The 23,996-nt window shown below is 34.3% G+C and overlaps 1 protein-coding gene across 7 annotated transcripts in view; it reads left to right on the top strand.

Annotated features, from left to right (window-relative positions):
* LOC123710206 (protein-L-histidine N-pros-methyltransferase) overlaps positions 1-23,996 on the top strand; it is a 53,969-nt gene that overhangs the window by 11,782 nt on the left and 18,191 nt on the right. For all 7 annotated transcript variants that reach the window (XM_045661970.1, XM_045661964.1, XM_045661965.1 and 4 more), the window contains one exon: positions 5,340-5,530. In XM_045661970.1, coding sequence (XP_045517926.1) covers positions 5,340-5,530 — 191 coding nt within the window. The remainder of the gene's footprint in view (positions 1-5,339; positions 5,531-23,996) is intronic.

The following is a 23,996-nucleotide window of genomic DNA, read 5'->3' as shown; positions in this document are numbered from 1 at the left end:
CTAGTCTTCGACAGACGAAGTGTTGTATCTGTTGATAGTATATACGATATACATACGAACATACGGCTGATACCAAGCTTTTGAAGTGTCTGGAATATGACCGATGGCTTCATACCCACTTTGTGCAAGGCGTTCGCTACAATCCTATGTTCCTTATCACTCCATTCCATATTGTAAATTGATAATTAACATGAAAAAATGTGTCAAATGGCGCAAAATCAAAGTTACTAGTTTTTAAAGTTTTGAATTTGGAACACGTAATATACGTGTTCCAAATTCAAAATAATTGAAAAGTCGAAAAAAAACATTTTCATTTGTAACACAAGCTATGGCCAGACTAGTTGTATTGGGAGAAGTTTACAGTAGTAGAAAACAGTTTTAAAAAAATACAAAAATTGTACTATTAAGTTTGTTATGAAAGACCTGATAATCCTGATAGTCATTTTTTAACTTAAAAGGGTTTCTAAATCTTAGACATAATGCATTGTTATAATGTATAACACTATGAATCATGGATAGGTATCCATATAAATTTATTTATATGGATATATATATATATACCTATCCCTGATACATAGTTAAATGCATTTTATTACAATTTAAGTTCCTTGTATAACGATAATTGAACTTGTTAACACTGTTGTTACATGATGTTAGAAATCAAAACAATGTATTGTCTTTTCTTGCTTAACCTTAAACAGATTTGCTTTCGTGGGTTAAATGTTCAAGTTTGATTTCCTCCGACCTTACCTATAAAGACGTTCTTTAATTTTGGCCAGTAATAATCTTTGATTAAACGTTGGTGATGCGGAAATGGTATGAATACAAATGGAGATGGAGGTCACGTAGTACAATAAATCTCAACCCCTGATCGAACAATTAAAAGACTAGCTTAAAACAATTATGCAATTGCACCCCCGGGTCTTCGTGATGGCATAGACTAAAACTACAGATGCGCATAGATTGTCCTGTTATATTTAACGAATTACCTTAAAATGTTTTATAAGCGCTAAACGCACGGAAATACAATGTTTAGTTCTGAACATATAATATAAGTATTTACTTACACTATAAATCTCTTTTTTTACTTTCAAATTTTAAATTTGCAAAAATAATAATACAAGCACTCGGTCTAGTACAAGATTCATGTAAGATTGTAATGAAACGCAAATTTCTCTTAATATGTAACACTTGGTACAGGTGTCTAACAGGTTCCTATTGTCGCACATTGTACCTACAATGCATTGTTCGATTTTATTTTAAATAATTTTAAAAAAAAATGGCGTTGGTCAAGTAGTTAATTTGTTCTAAAGTTTTTCAATATTATTGTAATGAATGTCGACGCTTCGGTTAAAAGGTCACATAAGTTCCTGTATTTTTTTAATAAAAACAAATTCAATATGTGCCTTTGTTATCGTATAATTATTTACATACATAATTATATGCATGCATTCAGGTGTAGGTACCTACATTCACTTATCATACCACAGCTTCCAGTATTGCTTGTATCTGTACTATCAATAATCTATGATTTAAATCTAACGTGAAACAGAAATCAATTATAAGCTCTATAGTATTGTCGGGTAGCATTAGATTCAATTGTTTTATGGATATTACTTCAATTCTGAATTGAGTTAGTACGCTTCAGGCTGTTTAATATACTAAACAATCTCACGCTCACACGTATCATCTCGTTCACTGAGAATTTAAGTTTTGAATGAACAAATACTAATTTCTCTGATACCTGTTAGCAGTAATGTTTTATAAAACGGTAATAATTTAAATGCAATCTTACCTTTACTGTTAGTTACTTGAGTCAACAAAGCTTAAACGCGTAAGTGGTATTTTGTCTTAATTAAGCTTAAACAGTTATCTTGACTACACTTAAAACACTTGTACACTATACAGCTGATGTATCGATTAAGTATAACTCACAAGACACTTAAAATTACTAGCCATATAGCCAACATTTTTCATAAATATTTTTATTGGTAATATGTACTAGCAAATACATAAGCTGTATGTGCAGTGTAACAGTGTATGTTCAAGCTAAGTGGCGCATAGAATCCCGGTGGATTTGGCCGTAAGCGGCTCGGAGCCTGTTTGCTCAGCGCTCCATTAAAATGGGATCAGTCGAATGCAGATTGCCTGGACTCTGGAAGCCGGCTGAACTGTAACTATATTACTAAATAATTAACGTCAAACCAATATTTATATATTGTGTCCCTAAACAACGTACATGATAATTCACTGAAATACAACAATACAGAAAATAATTATATGAGCTCTTAGCAATTACTTGGGATAAAATATAAAAAAAACGGAATAATTAATTACACGGAAATATAACAATTTACACAAAATATATATATGGCTATGCAAAATGTCTATATGGCTAGTTATACCTTCAAGTTGGTGAAAGCTTGATGAGAGGTTAGGAAACACATCAACGGTTTCGTCAGAGCTTAACAACATAAAGAAAGCAAGATTTTATCTGTCTCGAATTTTATACCTGTGCCTAGATGGCGAGGTTATATGGAAAATATTGATTTAAGGTTTAAGGAGCTTTCGTCCCAAAAACTGTATAAATTGTTGATCTTAGTTATGCTTAAATCGATAATATTAAAAAATTACAACAACATCTTATGCTTAATTGTCACCATCCATTTTTAAGTTCAATCATCGTGAGAGAAAGGCCAAGGGCTCATAACAGCAAAATTGAGACGCCACCGACTGTAAAGTAGCAATATAACAATAAATTCCAATTCGACGTGACAAATTGTAAGATTGCCCTTAAAGAATTATGAGTTACAAGTCACAATATCGCAGTCATTAGACCGCACTTCACTTATTTCACACATTTAAATGGGAATTAATCTGGCTTTGTGCTCGTTTAGTTCCTCGGTATTGACAATATGCGCTTTGATTCATTAGTGGGGTGAATGAACGACGCATAAAGCCTTTGCATCCATCCATTCTGTCAGTGTACCTCAGTTGACCTTCGCGCTAACGAGTCATCTTAGGATAATGATCATACTCAAAGGGACTAGCGAATGACAAGGAAATAAAGCTTGATGCATTTATTATTATTTTTTTATTTTTCGTTAGCCAGTGTTAATTATTGGCATCTGTATTATCGAAAGACATGGCCTCTTTTGTTGCTTACTAGAAAAACTTAGGGACTTTTCGCAAGGGAGCTTTTCTTTTCCTAATACTATTCCAATGTAGTTTTTAGTAGCAATATACATATATCTATGGCGCTATATCCTTTTAGGTCTAGGCCTCAGATATATCTGTTTCCTGATCATTTCTAATATGCAAGTAGGTGATCAAACTTCTGTGACACACGCCGTCTACTTTATGGTTTCAAGGCATGCCGGTTTCCTCTTGATGTTTTGGGAGTGAGTCTTAAATGCGCACATATACAGAAAGTCAATTTGTGCAAAGTCGCGGATCGAACCTACAGCCCCAGGGATGAGTCCCAAGTTGAAACCGGCTGTCTGTTGTTATTAGTAATATTATTACTTTAATTAGTAAGACTTCAAAGCCCATTTATCTGAACCCTTGACCAATTCGCGTAATCGATAACCCACATAAAAGTATCACGAATTTGTTCTCAATACCGTTGTATGAATAAATCAATCGCAATTCGTCTCTTTAACAGGTAGATTTTTAAAATAAGAAAATTGTTTTTCATGCAAATCTAGCTTTACACGAGCTGAAATTGAATCCTAAACACGATTCTCATAAATAATCGAGCCGGGTGCCACTGTTCTACATAAATACTGTTCGAAAACAAAAACACGGAAGTCATATTTGATGTCATCTTTGTATATATAATTAATGTGTTTAACACGATTAAAAGTCTCCATTTACCACTTCGTCGTGGACTTTCTAACTCAAGTATAATTGTATAACACTGTGTCATACTAATACAATTTTGTCTCATTGACATGCGAATAATAAAAAATTTGATCGCTCTAAACAGTGGAATATTATGAATGACTTCGGCATTCGAAAATTTTCCACAATTTGTATTCTGTCTGGAGTATTCGCCTCGTCGGATCCCGTAGTTCCGATGCAGGTCATTTTAAATGCAAAGACGGCGCATTGCATAATCACCAATGTGATTCGGTATCGGTATTCATGTATTAAATATTTATTAAGGTGATGACTGATCTAGTTAATGGTGTATTTATTGTTTTCGAAATTAAAAAAAACCCTTTATGGCAGTATGGTATGGTTCCACAACTGAGCGTCTTTAAAGCAGATTTTCCCGCCAACACTATCTAGAACCAGCTGCCCACTGAAGTATTTTCGAACCAATTTGACGTAGGGTCCTTCAAGAAAAGAGTGTACCAATCCTCAAGAGGCCGGCAACCTACTCGCGAGCCCTATGGCATTGAGTGTCCATGAGCGGTGATATCACTTAACATCAGATGAGCCTCCTGTCCGTTTTCCCCCTGTTCTCTATAAAAAAAAGTCTCCATTTTAATTATAATAATAAAATCCCGTTAAATTTCCAATCATTACAAATGTATAGGGTAAAGCTTAGATTTGTTATAACATTTTTACAGTTGATCGGAAGCTCTACGTGGGAAAAGGCCTCCTCCAGCTTTTTCAAATATCTCTGTGCATGGATTTCTTTCTCCATTAACGCTCTCCTCTCCTCCGCTAACGCTTTTATTTCTTCTATCCATCTTTTTTTGGGGCGCTCTCTTCTCCTTCCTTCCCGTTGTCCATTCCAGAACTTAATATTAATTACCTTGATTACCGGTCATCAACATAGATTAACTCAAGATTAAATAACAGAATCTGACGTCAGCATCATTAATTTACAATTCCCGAGAAAACTGGAACTTATCAATTTTTTTATTCAGTAGCCAACATCGATTCGATTTTAATACAAAGACAGATCGGGCATTAATTAACTCGGCTTGATGAGTTTGTGGCGTCCCTCGGCCAAGTCATTACGGCTATATGTTGAGGCGAGATGTTTTTTTAATTCGTTATTATTCTCTGGCGTAAAGAAATGTTAATTCGAGGCGGCGTGAAATTAACAGCCGCCGCTTGCCTTTGTGGAGACGGCGGCTGACTTAAACATACAACGGGTGACGAGCTTTCATACTACTCTTATTTGCAGTTCATTTCGACTTTTTTCATTAGATTTGATGTGAGAGCTTTTAAACATCAATTTATGTTTGTGCTCTACACATTAGAATAATGGCTTATACATAAAAAATGTCACCTGAATTAATGTTGAGGGAAGCTTTACGCTCAAACATTTATACAATATTCGTTCTGTTGTAGAAAACTAATAATTATGGTTACAATTTCAGTGGTACCAAGTAGACGAGAGCAAGCTGTCGCCCGATCTTCAAGAGAAGTTCGTGCAGCTGCATCCAGATAAGGAGACACAGGAGTTCCTCTCCACCTCCATCGACAAGTCGTCCTGGGTCTGGACCCAACTCTGGTACATCCTAGCCAAGTCCTTCTTGAGGCACTTCTGGACTACAACTGACATCAATGGGTAAGTGATTACCATAAAGTAACTGAACGACTTTAAAACGTCTTATTTGGGTGTTTCTGTTTAGATTTTTGAAGCTTTGATTGCCGAAGCATTTTATCTTTATTTCTTGACAAAAACTTTATAATTCCAAGTACGTGTCCATACAGAAGTTGCGAAGTTCAGCGTTTGCTTGATAATCTTCTTCTAGTAAAAACTTAAAATGCCGGGTATCTTGGGATGTGATGCTGGTCCACCCAGCGAGTGTCTTGCCTTGAACTTTTCCCATCAATATAAGCTGCAACAAGTCGTATCGATTATGACGCAAAACGTGTCCGAGATCTGCGACTTTTCGTATTTTAAGAGTCTACATAAACTTTCGTGTCGTACCAATTATGTATTACATACCATATTTCCGTTATAATTTTTATCAACCCCTTTAAAATTACTATGTCATATGATTAAAATTATCGGATTTATCGGATCTTCGTGTTAATATGACCTGTATTTGAATTTAAAACTGACGAATGATTTCTTTCACAAACGATGAATTGCCATTTGAATCACGACAATGGGGCATTATTAAGTTCGTCCAGATTCGTCCAATTACGCCAATTACAAAGCCTGCAGTATATTTATGTATGAGTGTATTATTTCCTCATCCATTGTGTCGTATCTGCACAAATTAACTAATTCCAGTCGTCACTAGTGTTGCCATCGTCATATCGATAATTAATCAAATTCCTTGCTTGCTTGAACGATCGTTTTTATTAAATTCTATGTTAAGGAGCTTATTGTATTATTTAATTATGTATATATTCCCTTTGGCTTGATGTTATTGTATATTGTGTAAGGAAGCTTAGGTTTTGTTGATTTATATGAAAGACCGTTGGGTGCTTTGGACAGAGATTTTATATATGTATTCTTCTACTTATTTCCTATTGAATATACCAATACTAAAGGGTACAGACATAGGTATAGGACCTATGTCTGAGAACTGTGTTGGCTTAAGAATGCGATTTTCATCCTGAAGGGCGTGCGTTCGAATCTCGGTTATGCACCGATGAACTTTTTGTAACAGAAGGCTGATCTCCTACTTGTCTACAAAATAAACGTTATCAATGAAACGTATGCGCACTGAGGTCAAAGCTCATTTAGAATGTAGCGCTGAAGTGCGGCTCACATAAGTAATACCGAACCAATTCGACTTAGGGCCCTTCAAGAAAAAGCGTGCCAATTCTTGGAAGGCCAGCACCCCACTTGCGAGTCCTCTGCCATTAAGCCATAGGCAGTGGTACCACTTAATCGCCACTTGCTACTATTACTATACCTAAGTATATGTTTCTTTACCATTTAAATTACTAAAAGCATAGTAAACTTTTGAGCTTATATCGATAGTTAATTAGTATGGTACAACACTAGTATCCGGAGTGGTCTGTGAACGTTGTAAAGATCGCCGTGCGGGTGTCTATAGCCGACCACTAATAAATAATTTAAACAAATTGACGGATGAGATTTACTCATTGACTGCTTCCGTCTCTCAATTACGAACGCTTTATTTATCACTTGGTGCTGATCGTCCTGAGCTCGCCGCTGTGCAACTGCAATGAGAAGTATTAGCACCTCTTTCATGTAACTCAAATTAAAAAAAAATTGCGGCGCTACTACCTTTTAGGTCTGGGTCTCAGATTTATGTATCTGTTCCGTGATCGTTTCTAATAGGTAATCCTTCTGAGCCTGACCACATGCCGTCGACTTTTAAGTTCTAAGGATTCAAAAAAAACGTACCAATTTTTAAAATGCCGACAACGCACTATGGCTTTGAGACCAGGGCAGTGGTACTGATTAACTCTATAACGAGCGAGAGTTAAACGCGCACATAGTCAATTGGTTAATGGCTGGGTTCGAAAAATCTACCTCAGGAATGAGAGTTGAAATCCTGAGCCAACACTGCTTAAGCTTGAAAACCCATAGCATTAAAGGACAGTTTGGTTGCCAGAGAACAGCAAAAAACTAAAATGAATTGTATTAGTCTTTATAAAAATACCCAAAAAATAAAAATAACACCTAGGTAGTATGTAGTCTTTAAAGGTGTTTAGAATCAAGACTTGGCACGAACTATGACTCGCATGACAAAATCCCATACATGTCTTATATACGGTAGTCATACTCGACTTTTCTAGACTCAGAATCTTATCTTAAGACTCGTCTATCTTTATACATTATAGCGGTTGCTATATATTGGCTGTAAATTAAAATTGTTGAAGGGCTTTTATATATTCCTGATGCGCTTGGAGAGTTCCTTGACGTACTTTTCAAAATCCTGTCCTAACAAGGAATCCTAAATCGAGAATTGATAACAAATTCACACACCAAATAAAAATCAAACATAAGAAATTAATTAAGAATATCTTAGTAAAATAATTATAAGTTTATAATAATACATAGCTTCAATCCGGTTAAAAAAGTGTTTTCTTTCAATGTGTAAAAGCTATGTTAACAAAAGACAATACTAATATCTTAACGAATTATATAATTAAAAAACAACTAATTAGAATCGAATAGATCCGTCCGTTAAGCTATGTAATTCGTTTACTAATGTAATACAGCGAATGTATGTGCCATTTTCAGAAGGTTATATTAAGACTTTCATCAGTTTCCACAGCTTATATCGTTAAATAAATGTGTTTTTCTATTTCACTCGTTTTTAAACGTTGATTGAAAGATAGCGATATCGAGTTTTCCAATTAACCCCTATTTTTATCGAAATCCGCTATCTTCAGCCATTAGCTGACGTTAGATAAAGAAGTAATAGATCTATTCCATTAATAGATTGTCTATGAACATACTTTATTAATTCTAGTAGGGTTTTTGGTATATATGTCAAACCATTTTTGATCAAGAAATTAATAATTTCGTTGTTCAAGCATTGTTGTTGTTAGCTGCCAACTGAAAATTTTCCGAAACATTTCGACTTAGGGTCCTTTAACAATAGATATATATAAAGCCGGCCATGCACTTGCAAGCCCTCTGGCAATGTGAGTGTCTATGGGCGGCGGTATCACTTAACATCAGGTGAGAATCCTGTTATATAAAAAAGAAAAAACTGTTTAAGACCGTGGAAAAACATGCAATGAAGTTGTGTTTATTTGAAAACCTAATATATTATCTTGCCTGTGTATATGTATGTATGTATGTATTTTTCTACTAAATTCACTACAAACTTTATGGATTTTTACAAGTCGTCGATGATAGTCATGGATATATATTACAACAATCTTCCAACTTACCGTAACATTGTTTATCATGTTCTTAATGAGTTTTAAGTTTTAGTTTTTATTTATATATTTTTTTATTACTTGTTTAATTCTTCCCTTGCTAGCTTGCTTATCTACCAATATAATTGGTGTGTAAAATTTGTGATGTCATAACTTCTTGTATAGTTTCATGAATACATGTTATTTTAGAACTTATAAATAAATACCAAGCGTAAAGTTATGCAGTTGAACATTATTTAGAGTTAAGCAAAGTGACAGTAAACAATAAATCTCAATAGAAATTGATTAAATGTAAATTAATTTTGAAGATTTACACCGGAAAAGTCAATATGACCGATGCGAGCTCATTGAGTCATAACTATAGGCGCATTGATTAATATCCCGGATATTTTGCTTAAGGGGAGTTAATAACGTCACGTACGGCTTCCTGGACCACTTTGGCTACATAATTATTTTACTGTATAGCAAATTGAGGTAATTGATATAAAACCTACAAGAAAAAAAATACTAGAACAATGAAACTAAAAACCTTAAAAAATATTAAAACAACTAAAATATATTATTAAAAGGAGTCCCTTAAGACAAGGTTCCGAAGATACTGGCAGCGTTCTCCCTTTGAATAGCTGGACTAATTCGTTGTCCGAGGTAGCTGCCAGCTCTTCGGTCTCCTGTGATGTCGACTAAACTTTTTGCTATTTCCTTAAAAAGCCTTTTAACGCTAGGACCCCACACAGGTTGCATCCCATACCAGCACCCGGCCCATTTTGATATAATAAGATATATAACTATATATATCTTATTGATATTATAAGTATTTTGGTATTTGTTAGTAAAGTTTGATATAGCTGGGATTTATTCCTTGAAACATTCACCCATCTTGAAACTACCAAATAGTGTATCTCAAAGATTCTTTGCCTATTGTATGTTTACAACCTTTAGAATGTAAGTATAAAATTGTTATAAAATAATATATAAATGTTATAAAACTGTTTTTTTTTTTATATTTACAAAAGATACATACTTTTAATTTTATTTTTTTGTTCATCGTCCAAGAGGGTGACCTCTTTTTATTCCCTGGTGGCCCTTTTCACCTTGTTACTGCTACCTTTATCACCCAAAAATAAACTGTTCTGGTCCCGCAAAAATCCACTCTATAGGTCCTCAGAGGTTTCTAGGCATTCTATATAAGGAGCCCAGGACATCTAGGGTTACCTGGTGTGTCCTGGACATGCTTTGGGCATTAAATTAGGTATCTGGTGTCAGTTATATGTCTTTGACCTAGTTAATAGTTCTACGGAACTTAAATTACCTTATAAATGTCACATGCGAGAGTTTACTACTCGTTAACCCACCAGAAGCGCAGGATGTTTGTCTATTAGCAAAATAGCTCTTGTAGTTACAACGAGTCGTCATTATTTAGAGCTACATGCATTACAGAACCTAAGTATTAGATTTTCTCAATCCATCGAATTTAAAATGGATGTGTCGGTTAATGATGAAGAGAAACTGCTAATAGTTGTACAATAAAATTTTCATTCGCAACGTAATTAACCTTTGGCAGTAATTTTGTTAACGCGCACGTTAAATCACGTATAATTATGCCTATCTGATAATTTAACGAAATATCAAGCCTTAAAAGCTATAAAGTATGGCTTTTGCAATACAAATTATACTAGCGGATACTCGCGACTTTAGAAAACTGAGATAAATTGTTTTTAAAGAAAGTTAACTTCTTATATAGATTTAGAAATAAACGTCAGTAAACCTAAGATCTATTCTCAGACCACTAATCTTAATGAATGCAATGAAAAAAACAAAAGGCAATGGTAGATTAATTGTGATTAAGCTAGGCCAATCACAGACTCGCGACACGTTTTGTTTCGACCAATCACATTCAAACGAAACGTTTTCGTTTCTTCGTTATACATTCGCTCTTTCTTACTTAATTGTTTTACAATAAATTGAAGGCATTAAAACAGATTATATCTATCGATATCGATGCGTCACGATGCCTTAGTCTCAGAAGGCTGGTCAACTTGCCTATTAAGAATAAAGAAATCTACGGCCAAAGTCAACTGCGCCAATGGTTTATTAATTACTCTGCAATTTACGTTCTTAATACGTGTAAAGGTCCTAAAATTGCTGTATAAACAGACGTTAAATCATAATATTTTATGACGTACAGTTTTATTATATGTATATCTTGTAATTTATGCACGAGCTGTTCTTAAATCTGGACAAATTAATTGCAATGACCTTTTTTAATTGCGTTTCTCGCAAATACATTTTTAATTGTCTGCTCAGAGATCAAGTTAAATTCTTACTGAGTTATGTCTGTATATTGATTTTTTTTTAAATAATAATATTTGAACGTGTGTTTTTGTTATTGCAAATAATTAAAAGACCGATTCCTGAACGATTATGTCGTAACAAGCACCAAAGTCTGCTTAAAGCCTTTTTGTCTTTAGTCTAGCTATACAAGAGAAGACAAATGAAGCATTTGTATTTTTTTATGCCCACTTTAATGTATAGTTAATAGATATATATGTTAATAAATGCAGAACCGGGTCAAATAATAAGTTTCATAATAAATGCAGCTCACATCAATTACAATGCGATTATGTTGAATATACCTTCGTGAATTTTAACCGTCAAATGGAAATTAATTAACGGCTATAAAGGTTTTACGAATCACGGGTCTGATTATTGCATGTATTTGTAATTTTTAACCCACTTAATAAATGAAGGTTATCAACGATGTAGTTGGAGCGGTCTGGATGATCGCGGTGTCATTTTTTTATAGAATTATATAGAATTGAGTAAATACGTGTTAGTGCACTTTGCAGATGGTTTTATTAATTAAATAAATAAATTCCTTAATCATAACTTAGGTCTCCGATGACTGGTTCAAGCGCGTAAAGCTTAACAACCTATGAATTTAGACTTTCGTAAAAATCACTTTTAATTTACGCATATATATTTTTTTTTAATTCAGTATAAAAGCTGGCATTACATTATGTCGCAGGTTTTGTATTAACCCTTGAATTTCATTTATAAGCGGCGGCGTTTGGCTAAAGACCACATACAAACAATAGTAAAATGAATGGTATTGTGTTAAGTGTTTGGTGGCTAAATGTATCGTATTTATTACGTAGCTCGCTAGTACGAGGCGGTCTCGACTTTTCAAGCTCGCGATCGTCCGATAGTGTACCATTAGCGCGAAGGCTCGCGCCGGCATCCAATTGTCTGCTTAGATATCGCATACAAATGTCGATCGGGACCGCGTCCTTCTCACCCTCATCTGCATTCAATTGTTGCCTTTATTATTGGTGGTGCGTAATCCTTAATCACAACTTGATCCGCTTAATGGTCACATCTGATAGCCGTTTAATTGGTATACTCTATAGCTTAGAAGAAGAATCTCTAATATTAAGAAAAACACTTTTTGAACGGATTAAGTTTTTTACTAATAATACATAGCTTAATCCGTTCAAAAAGTGTTTTTCTTAATGTATAAAAGCTATTTTAACAAAAGACAATACTAATCACATATTTGTATTTACGGTGCCTTGGTTAAAGGAACCTATTCTCTTTGTTGTCACTCGTGCGTGAGGCAGGACCTCACTCTTCAGCTTCAGCCAGCTTTACTCCTACTAGAAGTTCAGAAGTTTCCTGGGCAGGCTTCACGGAGCGACCTCACTGCTCTGAGGATTTCTGTTTGTTGGTTATCCACAGCCACGTATACGTACTGAAACAGCCTCTGCACAAGAGACTGACTGTCACGCCAAAGGCATAACCCTAATGAAAGAATAAATTAATGTTAAATCTTTGCTACCTATGAAATGCACTAGAGTCTTAACTCCGGTGATTTACGAAATCGCTGCGCTTATAAAACTAAGAAAACATGAGTAAAATGCAGTCTTGGCTCGTACACTGTCAAGTAAAACCTATGCAAAATTGGTTACGTCTGGTTACCAAAATATGGCTAAAGTTGTATGATACTAAGGATCCTTTGTCTTCCAAGGAATTGCCAAGTGATTGCCGTGCGCTGCCGTAATTATTTACAACAAAAAAGCGACAGATCCGTAATAAGGGCAGCAAAGCCGCGCCGGTCGTCGCGCGTCGCGCCCGCTCAGTAAAAAGCGCAAAGAATACACCTCGATATGATCGCACAAAGGCCGCTTCTGGATCCTACCTCAATGCTAATTTCCACTATCGCGCTCACCCTCATTCATTTTCAATCGAAGCCAGCCTCCGTTTGCCTCTATTTTTTAAAAATCACATTAAAGAATCGAATATAGCAGACGTTTTTTTGGTTACCCGGTGCGTGCGACGCGATTTATTTGCCGAGTTTTTTAAAACGACATTCCGACTCGCTGTATACTTGTGTCTACCCGCAATTGGCATTTCGGCCTAAACGCGAGCTATACAAAGTCACCGGTTTTAACGGTTGTTTTTAACGCTCGGACCCTCTCACTGGGAACGAAGGATACAAATAAATTATTAATCGTTTGTCCTGTCTCTTATAAATTAAAATCTGTTCTTTTTGTGCCGAGCGCGAGCTGCCTGGGCATTTTTTGGCCGCGCCAAGCTGACTTGACTGTCCTCGAATTTATTAAAAAGCTTAGCGCGAGGTGGGCAATTAAAGCCTTGACAGAAATTAATACGGAACGCCGGGGTGCTGGCACCGGTCTCTGATATTAATTTAATCCCGACTTGTTTTATTTGTTTAAAATTATGTTTAATAATAATTAATTACGGTTAACCGAGCTCGAATCTTTAATGAGTTGATACATCTGAAGCCAAAGGTTCTTGCGCAGTCACAAGGAGTGAATCAGGGGATTGTGTAACGAAAATAATTAAGAATGACAGCACAATAAATTAATTCACGTGAATTTAAAAGTTGTATGAAAATTATGTAATTAAGTGCGCGCGAAGAAAAATCGTAGGTCGCTCGCCGTAACGGTCTGGAAAATTACCCGTATAAATCAGAGTTGGGTGCGGGATGGTCTGATTTTCCACCATCTTTTTAACTTTGTTATTATTTTGATTTACTGCCTTGGATGCTTTGACTAAATTACAACAATATGCCAATTAATTTCCTCACTCATAACAAAATAACCTTTATTTTTCGAACCACATGTATATTAAATTGAGCAATGCAGAGCTTTAGTGTACAACATAGATGGTGATTAAAAATCGTGGCGGAGAGCTTTTTTATCAGTTCTACTGCGTATTATGTATTTAATGCCAGTTCTCAAATTCCTTGAACTTAAATTAAGAATCATGTAATATTGAGGATTAGACGTACACAATAAGTTATACATAAATTAATATAGTTTTCTAATAAAAATATATTACAATTATTTTATTTATTCTATCATTTTAATTTTTAGATATGTTTGGCACTATAGTTTTGGCTTAGTATTTCATATGAATTTTATCAACAAAAAAATTTACCTTCATAATAAAACTAATAAATTTCACGTTTCTACTGTTTTGCTATTTAATAGATCTTTACTTCTCTTTCATCTCTTTCTGTGATATAGTGATTAGGCTAAGATGAAAAGGATCGGTAATAGAACACCACAAATCCTTTAAAAATAAATCATGTGACGCTGTCTGTGGTCTTCGAGTAGTCGGCCTCGTTAAACATAATTCAGCACCGCACTTAACTTGTGGCTAAGATAACATCTTCATTGTAGAAACTATGCAACAACGTAATAATAAACATATTTTAAATAAAAATGAAACGTACTAGGGCCGAGGAGGTTCAGTTTTTTTTTCAGTCTGTTCGGTCAGTTAACGAGATCCTAATAATCATGAAATTGTCTTTAAATTAGAGCAGATCAAGTCGCGATTCAACTTACCATCATAATTAAATCACCAATTTATAGTAAGAGATAACTTGATTTAATGTACTATATCCACCAGTGGTACAGAAGACGTCCAGCGTAGGAAAACAGGCAGGTTTTGGGCAGATCTCTTTTACGCTACGTCTTTCCAGCTTTATTCGCTGCTTCGTTGCCAGGTCTGCTTTGAGCTTACTTAGCAATATGACCTGGACCATAGGTCCACTGTCACAAGGATCTCTGTGGAGCGTAGATAAAATAATAACAAAGGATATTGAAAGTAAATTAATATACACAGATGTTAGTAACAGAAGACATTGTTTGTGTCATTCGCAGCTTCGTGTCTAAACCGATTAGGACACGGTAGACTCACTGCGGGAAGTTTCAATATAATTAAATACATATTTTTTTTTCTTGAATGTTTATGCATTTCGCAATGTGCAAGTTCGGTAATACCAAGCATATATAGGTAGGTAATGGCAATTATTAATTTTGAGGCATTCATTTTTTTACTGATGTTCGTGTTAAAATAAGTAAATATGGTGGCGCTATCATCTGTTTAGGTCTAGATCTCAGATTTTTATATCTGTTTCATGATCATTTGTCAGTCTAATAGGCAGGTGGATCAGCCTCCTGTGCCTAACACAAACCGTCGACTTTTGGCAAGCTGGTTTCCTCTCGATGTTTTCCTTCACCGTCCGAATGAATGTTAAAAGGAAAGAAAGTTCATTGGTACATAGCCGGAGCCTACCACCTACCTTCCGATGTGAACCACACGCTGAAGCCACTTGGCCAACACTGCTCCTGACGTTCGTGTTACCTATATGAATAAATATCCTCAAACAATACTAATCGTTTTGTGCTTTTTTTATATTAGTCACAGATTTTTGACCCTAGATTTAATTTCTTTATTTTTGTTATCCTCTATTATTTAAATATTTTTTTATAAAAAATATTGTCACAATTTATTGTTTGATTTTATTAAAAATTTACATTTCTAAATGCGACTGAATTTAAGTTGTTATTTTAATAATGAATTCCTAAAACTTTAGCCCGCTAATGAAATACCTTTAATCACAATAAAATTTGAATTCGGACGACTGCGGTTATAAAAACGCAAAAAATTTAACGGCAGCTCGAACATTTCTTAATTAGTTATTTTTAAGGCAAATTCGACTAAGTCTAACAAAGGGTTCGTTCAAATAAAAATAAAGGTGCCTCGTGACGAATCGAGGTGTTTCGGCGGGCCTTTTTAGTTCAACTAATCTAGTGATGGCCTCCGTTTTTAATTAACGATCGTGTTACATTGCCTCACGTACAACTTATGCTATAGTCACTATTCAAGCATTATGAGTATAGGGTTGTGTCTGATTTTTTGCTTTGTACTCGTGTTTTGGATCCTTACTTGAAATGTCCCAGAAACAAGAACCAGCAGAAACCTGGGTAGATGAAATAAAGAAAGCGGATAAAGGTTACACAATAGTAGCGAAGATGAGAGACCAATGAAAGTATTTGTCGAAGGTCGTATACTAATATTAAATATAATAACATAAACTTAATGTAATTCTTATTATATTAGATACTCGAATATAGGCTATTATTATTTTACTCCCGTTTTATTGCTAATTTGTATGGCATTGGCGTATAAACATAAATATTTGATTGATATAGGATATATCAATTGTAATTATCTATTGATATTGTATTTTTTTTTGTTGTAAAAGTCAAACATGTCGAAGTTCATTCATAAAAGTGGTCAAACATCTGAAACTAGATTCACATATAGGCTGATTAACACCACTTTGAGCTTTTCAAGCTGAGTAACACGAGGAAAATTAGAATGTTGCTCAAAGGCAAAGAGATAGCTAAAAATATGGAGGAAGCTTTTACCCTAAAATAGGCCATACAAATAAAACACAACTAATAATTATTGTATAGAATTATTAATAACTTTCATAATACCTTAAATAACACCAGTTTTGAAAAACTATTTAGTTATTAAATAAGTAAAAGTCGAATGTTCAGCCCTAGCTGTAAGTAATTAGTCAGAAGCCCAATCTGGCCATATGAATACCTGCAACAATGAAGCCGGTAGCCATCCCATGTGTTAGTAATTTAATCATTAAACCTTCAAATCGTAAAGCTTTTATGCCGCCACAAGTACTCACCGATAAAAAAAATTTCATATATACTCTGCAGTTTTAACGGCGTTTTAAAATAATAAAGCAGTCTTCAGCGTGCGCCTCTCATCCCTGAGGTCTTAGGATCGAACCCTGAACACCTATGTTTATGTGCGCATTTAAAACGGCGATTAAAAAGAGTGACGGAGAGTTTGTTGCCAGTTCCTTCCGTTCTACACCCTTGATTTGAGAACTGGCAGTAAATGTAAAATTTGAATATGTATATATTTTTTAACGTTCATAATTGTACATTGTGTTATATATTATCTATATGATTTTAGCTTTAACTACGACTCGCTTGTACGGTGAAGGAAAACATCGTGTATCGGCATGCATAGAAGGCTGATTACCTACTTGCCTATTTACAAGAACGCAAATGGTCACGAAACAGATACAAAAATCGAGCTTGTAGTGTAACTTTTGTTTGTTAATAATATAATTACTTACAAAAAGCCATCTAGATAGATTTCATTTGAGTTCCGTGGATTCTTCCCTACCTAATTGAAAGTACTAAAGTATTCTGTGTCTCTAGATAGTATTTTATATATTTATCTTTTATATTCACACCACGGCAGAGACCATTAAATAATATTACTGGGTCAAATTTATTTAAAACATTTCTATAGTATACGCGAATAAAAGATAATTAGGACCCGGGGTTAGTGACCATGTAAACTAAAATCTTAAAAATATTCTGATATATTATTTTATAGATTTATAACAATATATTTTTATTCGTCATAGCACTAGCATGTTACACATAATATAACCTAGATTTAAATCGTAGAAAAATTATTTTTATTAAGATCGTCTATTATTTGATCCCTTGACGACTTATACATAATAAGGTAATTCATATTTAAATTCTTAGAAATACCATCCAATCCTAATTTATTTTAAAAATTCCACTGCATCTCTTAGTATTTCTAATAGAGGACATAATTCCTTTATACACGATACATTGATCTTCGATTCACGTTCAAAAAAATTACATTAACAATAATAATAGTTGATTACCATCTATATTGAGTGGATGACGATTATTTCCGAGCGGCATCTCAAGTGAAATGCGCACGCGTCGCCTCGCTACCAAGTTACGCTACGAAATTACCTTTGCGTCGTCGCCGATTTTATCGATGGAATTTATCGAACGTACTTAGCCTGATCCACCTTTCCTATCACAATATTGATAGATTATATCAATATACATACTGAATATATTTAATAAAATAATATATACCTAAGGTATATATTATTTTCTTATCTAATAGGTAGTATAAAGATAAGAAGAAATTTTTGTCTTTTTAAACGGCGAGTAAATTCTTCATTCGGTGTGTTTGACAAAATGTTAACCTAACACAAAAATAGTACAATTTATAATTTGATTGAATACTGTTATATAAAAAAATATATAATTAAAATACCACAGAGCGAAACCCGTCCGTTAATTAATAAAATGCTGAGCCACCATTTTAAAGCGATCAAAACTCCAACAGCGCATAACACTTATCTATTTCGTATTAAAATATTAAAAATGTCTCTAACTTGCCTACACAGCTTTCAACTTAACAAAAAAACCAATTTAATATTAATAGACTATTAATTTGAATCTAATCTTTTAAATCTGTCAAAACAATTTCACTCAAATCGTGATTCGTGGTCACGTAGAGCTAGACTGCGCAAGAGCAGCACGGTAGTAACGAGTGTGTAATTATTATCACTACGGCGCCGGTAGCCGAAAGGCCGACTCATCGTAATTTGATGCCGAGCGGCCCGCCCCGCCGACAAAAAACTAATTAACGAAGATGGAGCCCCGACTGACCACTTACTGATGCATTCGACGTATAAATTAATACAACTAAATAATCACGAACACTTTTTTCACACAAATTATATGGAAAGGAAATTAGAATGCGTGATTAGCGTTTGCAAAGTGTATTTGTTGATTAATAACACGGTCGATTTAAGACAGGCTTTTTGTAAAAATGTGTGGGCTTCCATACGCCATTTGTTAAGGAAATGTATTAAAAGTCAACTAAAGTTATGTTTTCATCTCCTCATAAGAGTAATAATTAAATACAAAAACAGCATTACACTTTCCAATTCTACAATTCCTCATTTCATTTGATGAGTATTAACACTTTCTAATGTTACTTAATTCAAAGTCGGAATTATAATTTTCATACTATGTTTATAACACACAATGGGTCGTATCAGGAATGCATTGGAAGAGAAGACAGATTGTCAGAGAGATTAATAGTGTATAGAAATCACTAGACAGCTTAGGTGTGTACATATAGTTTTATTGCGCTTTACGATAAGGCTTATAAAACAATACGCTATTAATGATTTTGTATTAGAATATTGTGGATATTAATTTAAAGTCCATCGACAAGAGAAGGTTTGTAAAAGAATAAATGTACGTAATAGCTAAAAACTTCAAAGGCTGAACTTCAACAAAGGACAATTTTTTTGGATAGAATTTGATCTTTAAATATTTCAAGAGCGATACAACGATTATAGCGGTCATACAATTTTGCGATGCCATTTTTATAGTACGATTTGTCTTTAGCCTCAAAATAGGCGTCAGTTTCGGCAATTACCATTCTTCATTAGCGAAAAATTTAAATTGGCTTTAAACCCTTTAACTGCCTTATAAATTAAGGTGACAGTAACTCTAGCACTTTTTGAGGCTTATTAATAACTGATCACAGTTATTCATGTGACTTCCTAGTAATCGGAAGCATATTTGTTCCCATAAATTTCATAATATTAGGATTATTCATAGTATTAGGATTTATGACTTATCGTCAGCTAAAGTCAGTTTTGCACACGTCTCAATTTAAGTACACTTGTGGCAGAATCGATGTATGATCCGTGGAGAATTACATTTCGGCGACGTGGACACGGTCCCTCGCGAAACCCGATCAACTCAGTCCGTCAACAAGCCGAAGTTAATCCTTTTCATACTTATTTAAACGCCCCAACATTGCAACCGCAATGCTATTGTTCACTGGGGCTATTAAATTTTTATTACCTCAAACGTCAAAACTTTTTAACACTAAGTAACGATGAACTTAAAATATAGCAAGCACATACAATAATTAATTCTAATAACCAAGGCGAATTAGTTTCAAGGTAAATTGGCATCGGAAATCGGACGCTTGATTAACAAAATCCAGTCAAAGAAATTCGTCTAAACCTTCCGAGAATAGCTACCGGAGCCGAAAGGGATTAATACAAAAGGATTATAAAAAACCTTTGACAGAATTAAGAGCCGTTGCGTTAAGAATTGCGTTGTGTGACGCGTACAAGTGAAACATTATGCGCGAAACAAAGCAGCCGGAGCGAGTCCTTAAATCATTTTTAATTATGTTATGGCGTTGGTGAGGTTTAGGTTACACTTGGAGTGTGCAGTGTGGGACACGTCAAGGGTCGAGCCGTCTGACTGTATGTGCGGTAGTGTCTTTATTATTTTGTTACTCCTAAGCTAACTGGAATTGTATATAACAAAAAGCAATTATACTAGTATATATGAAGATGAATTACATAATATTTACAGACATAGAAAAGGAAACATCAATAAAAATAGATAAAATTCAATTTTGTTAGGCAGTTTATATGCGAAGTTTAGATTGTACCGCTATCGTTTGTACCATATTGTATGTATGGTATGGTCGCTGTATGTCTATATATAGGATCTTAATTCAATGCTGGGAATAACTTAATAATATTTTAAAGTAGCAAGTACTATTTATTTATTTAGTAATGAAATTAATTTAAAACATAAGATATCATTCAATCACATCGGGTATCACATTGGGTATATCCAAAGAGTTTCCTGATACAAAAAATAAGATACAAATAAATCTTGACAAAAGAACGTTAACTAAGTAGACAATACAATACCAAATGTATTAATCAGGACAACGACAATCATACCAATAGCTACAATAAAGAATAAAGATTCACGACTGGACCTGGACTCTCTTATAAATAAAGGTGGATAACTCAATAACTATTTGAAGATTATAAGGCTTAAATAACCAATCACAATTACAGATACAAATTTTCACTTTCATCTTTACCTACCTTTTTCTATTAATAAATGAGATTAACCTAAACATAATGAATAATAAATCTATATAGCAAATATATGTAAAAACAAGGTCTCTTAATGTGAATGACCCTGCATGGCAAGCTTGTTTTAGAGCATAATGGTCATAAATTAAGAAACTTGACGAATGACGGTGCTAAAAGTGTTGACAGCGAGATAAAACATGTAATTATTCAAGACGTAACAGTAGCTCATTGTGGACTCTTATTTCATGGTGGATTACAACACGCCGGTGACAACGGGTTATAAAGGATTTTAAAAAGAGAAACCCTAACAGACGATAGTTGCCACTTCACCGTTTTTTTATTATAAAAAGTAATCTTACATATACATACGTATATTATAAAATAAACACTTAGACTACATACAAAGCAAAACAGGATTTGTTAAGCAAAATATACGAAACGGAAAATATAACTCAATTAAGTATAGTGATTGATAAAAATTAGAAAACAGAAATTAAACATTAAACAAACTACAACTTAATATTTCAAAGTTTTTTTTTTTACTTCTGTTATATAAAGTCAGTTTTTCCGCTTCCTAAAATATTTCGCGAGATTCCATTCAAAAAATAGAAACCTAAAATATTTTTTCACACTCTTTGGCAAGGTGGAAAATGACTATATCTTCATAAATTGTATTGTAGTTAGTTTTATAATTAATAAATAAATAATTACGCAGTTAATTCGTGTTCGTACGTACAAAACACTATTTTTTAAATTGACCATGTGTTTTATATTGCGATATTTATTTAGTTTCTAATAGATATTTAGTTTTGTACACAGTAAATATATATATATATAAAGACAAGATGTTTTTATTTCTCTAAAATAAAAAAAAATATATATATATTTTATTCACACAGCTTCAATTCGCACAGATGATGTCCTATCAGGTCTTATTCAACTTGTACACGGAACTCATAATGCGCATCACCTTGGAAAACTGGACAGACGGTGTAACAATTGGTGGATACCGGATTGCGAACTTGCGTTACGCGGATGACACCACTCTGTTTGCATCCAGTTCGCAACACTTGGAAGATCTTCTGTCAAGGATGGAACGAGTGAGCCATGAGTTTGGACTTAAGATAAATCGCAGCAAAACCAAGGTAATAATTGTTGACCGTGCCAGAAATAATTCGCCTCAAGTGACTCAAATCGCGAAATGCAACGTAGTCCAATCTTATATTTATCTTGGGACTCAGATTTCAAATAATGGCGGATGCATCGATGAGGTCAAACGATGTATGGGCATCACAAGAACGGCTATGGACACGATGCAAAAGATATGGAGAAACAGGAACATAACAAAAGCCACGAAGATCAGGCTCGTGAAGACTCTTATATTCCCCATATTTCTGTTCGCCGCCGAAATGAAGACCTTGCGAGATGTGGAAAGACAGAAAATAGACGCTCTGGAAATGTGGTGCTGGAGGAGAATGCTTGGGGTTTCGTGGACCGAGTTTTGTACAAATGTCTTAATACTTCAAGAACTCGGTATTAAGCAGCGTTTATTTTCAATAGTACAATCTCGCATCCCTACATTCTTCAGACACGTATCTCGGCGTGGTATTCAGTCCATAGAACGCCTTGTCGTCCAGGGGAAGATAGAAGGCACTAGACCGCGCGGAAGGTCACCTACGCGTTGGACTGACCAGATCAAGTCTGCCGTAGGAGGTACACTCAATGAGTGTAGCAGGATGACCACTAATAGGCAACTATGGCGAAACGTCGTGAAGCGCATCACATCGGCTCCTTTGATAACCACTACTAAATAGCGATTACGCCCGCTCTGTCAAGAGTGTACCGGATAAGAAGAAGAATATTTTATTCGTCTTGTACTCTTTTTATAATTACTATTTTTAATAAGTTACTAATTTAAGTATTAGTCAATTTACCGTAAAACGGTTTGAACACAAAATGGGATCACTGTAAATATAAAATATTCGACTTTATCGTTTGATGTATTTCTCTACTTCATAAATATATTGCCTGGTATCTGTAAATAAGATACGGTATCCAGTATAAGAATCTGAATTATGTAAGGACTGCGCAAGCGGCCTTGACGCGCAGGCGCAGCATTGGCGAACGTCGCGAATAATCGACGAGAACAATTTTAATACAAACATTTATTGCATTGAGCACCTTAGTGTATGAGGTATGTTTAGAATAGTAACTATATATATATATATATATATATATATATATATATATATATATATATATAGTGTAATTGTTTGGTATCAAACACATATATGTTACCTTACGTTTAAAACGTAATTTCGCGATAAAGACTAAGTATTTAAAGGAAGTTTTTATACAACTATACATTAACTAGTAATAGTGGTTGCAAAGAAGTGTTAATAAATAAATATATTACCTTATCCGACATATACGACATATCAAAATTGTATAATTAAAGATTACCTACCTATAAAATATTACCCTTTTTAAATATAATCACTTAGTGTAATTTTCTTTAGATCGACACTGTGAGTATGTAACTCTTATATAATGTAATAACACTTTATTTTCATCACAAAACAGGAGAAATAACAAAAAACAATAAAAGAAGGCAAAATGTGTAAACGGGTGGGTGGTCATACTGTTAAAAGCATTTTTCTTCCAGACAACCCAGACGTAAATACTACAAACATTTAAAAAATGGAAGACAAACTTTAAAATACATACTTAATATAAAATTATATGCAAAGGGAAAAAAATAGAAACCATACAGTCGGTTAAACTGGTACTATATCTCGTCTGTGCATTATTCGTTCTTAGTAAATATGGAACTTAAAAATAATATAACTATATACTAATAACAATATTAGAGGAATGCACGACCAAATGGGAGGAAAAAGCTCTCGATCATGAGTGAATGAAGCGATTATCGGCGACTGCGCAGGCACGCGGAACCAAGCGGGCGTCACGACGCGCGCGGCTTTGTCTCATTGGTTTGACCCGTGCCCCGGACAAAAAAATTCAATAGTTCAGGAGTTGGCAATACATTCATCCAATGTCTTGTGTTTGTGGAAAATTGTTTTGTAGAATTAAGCTT

This window comes from Pieris brassicae, chromosome 5 (assembly GCF_905147105.1).
Source record: "Pieris brassicae chromosome 5, ilPieBrab1.1, whole genome shotgun sequence".
In the NCBI taxonomy this organism is placed as follows: Eukaryota; Metazoa; Arthropoda; class Insecta; order Lepidoptera; family Pieridae; genus Pieris; species Pieris brassicae.
The sequence above is the reverse complement of the archived record's forward strand: the minus strand, read 5'-3'. Positions and strand labels throughout refer to the sequence as shown.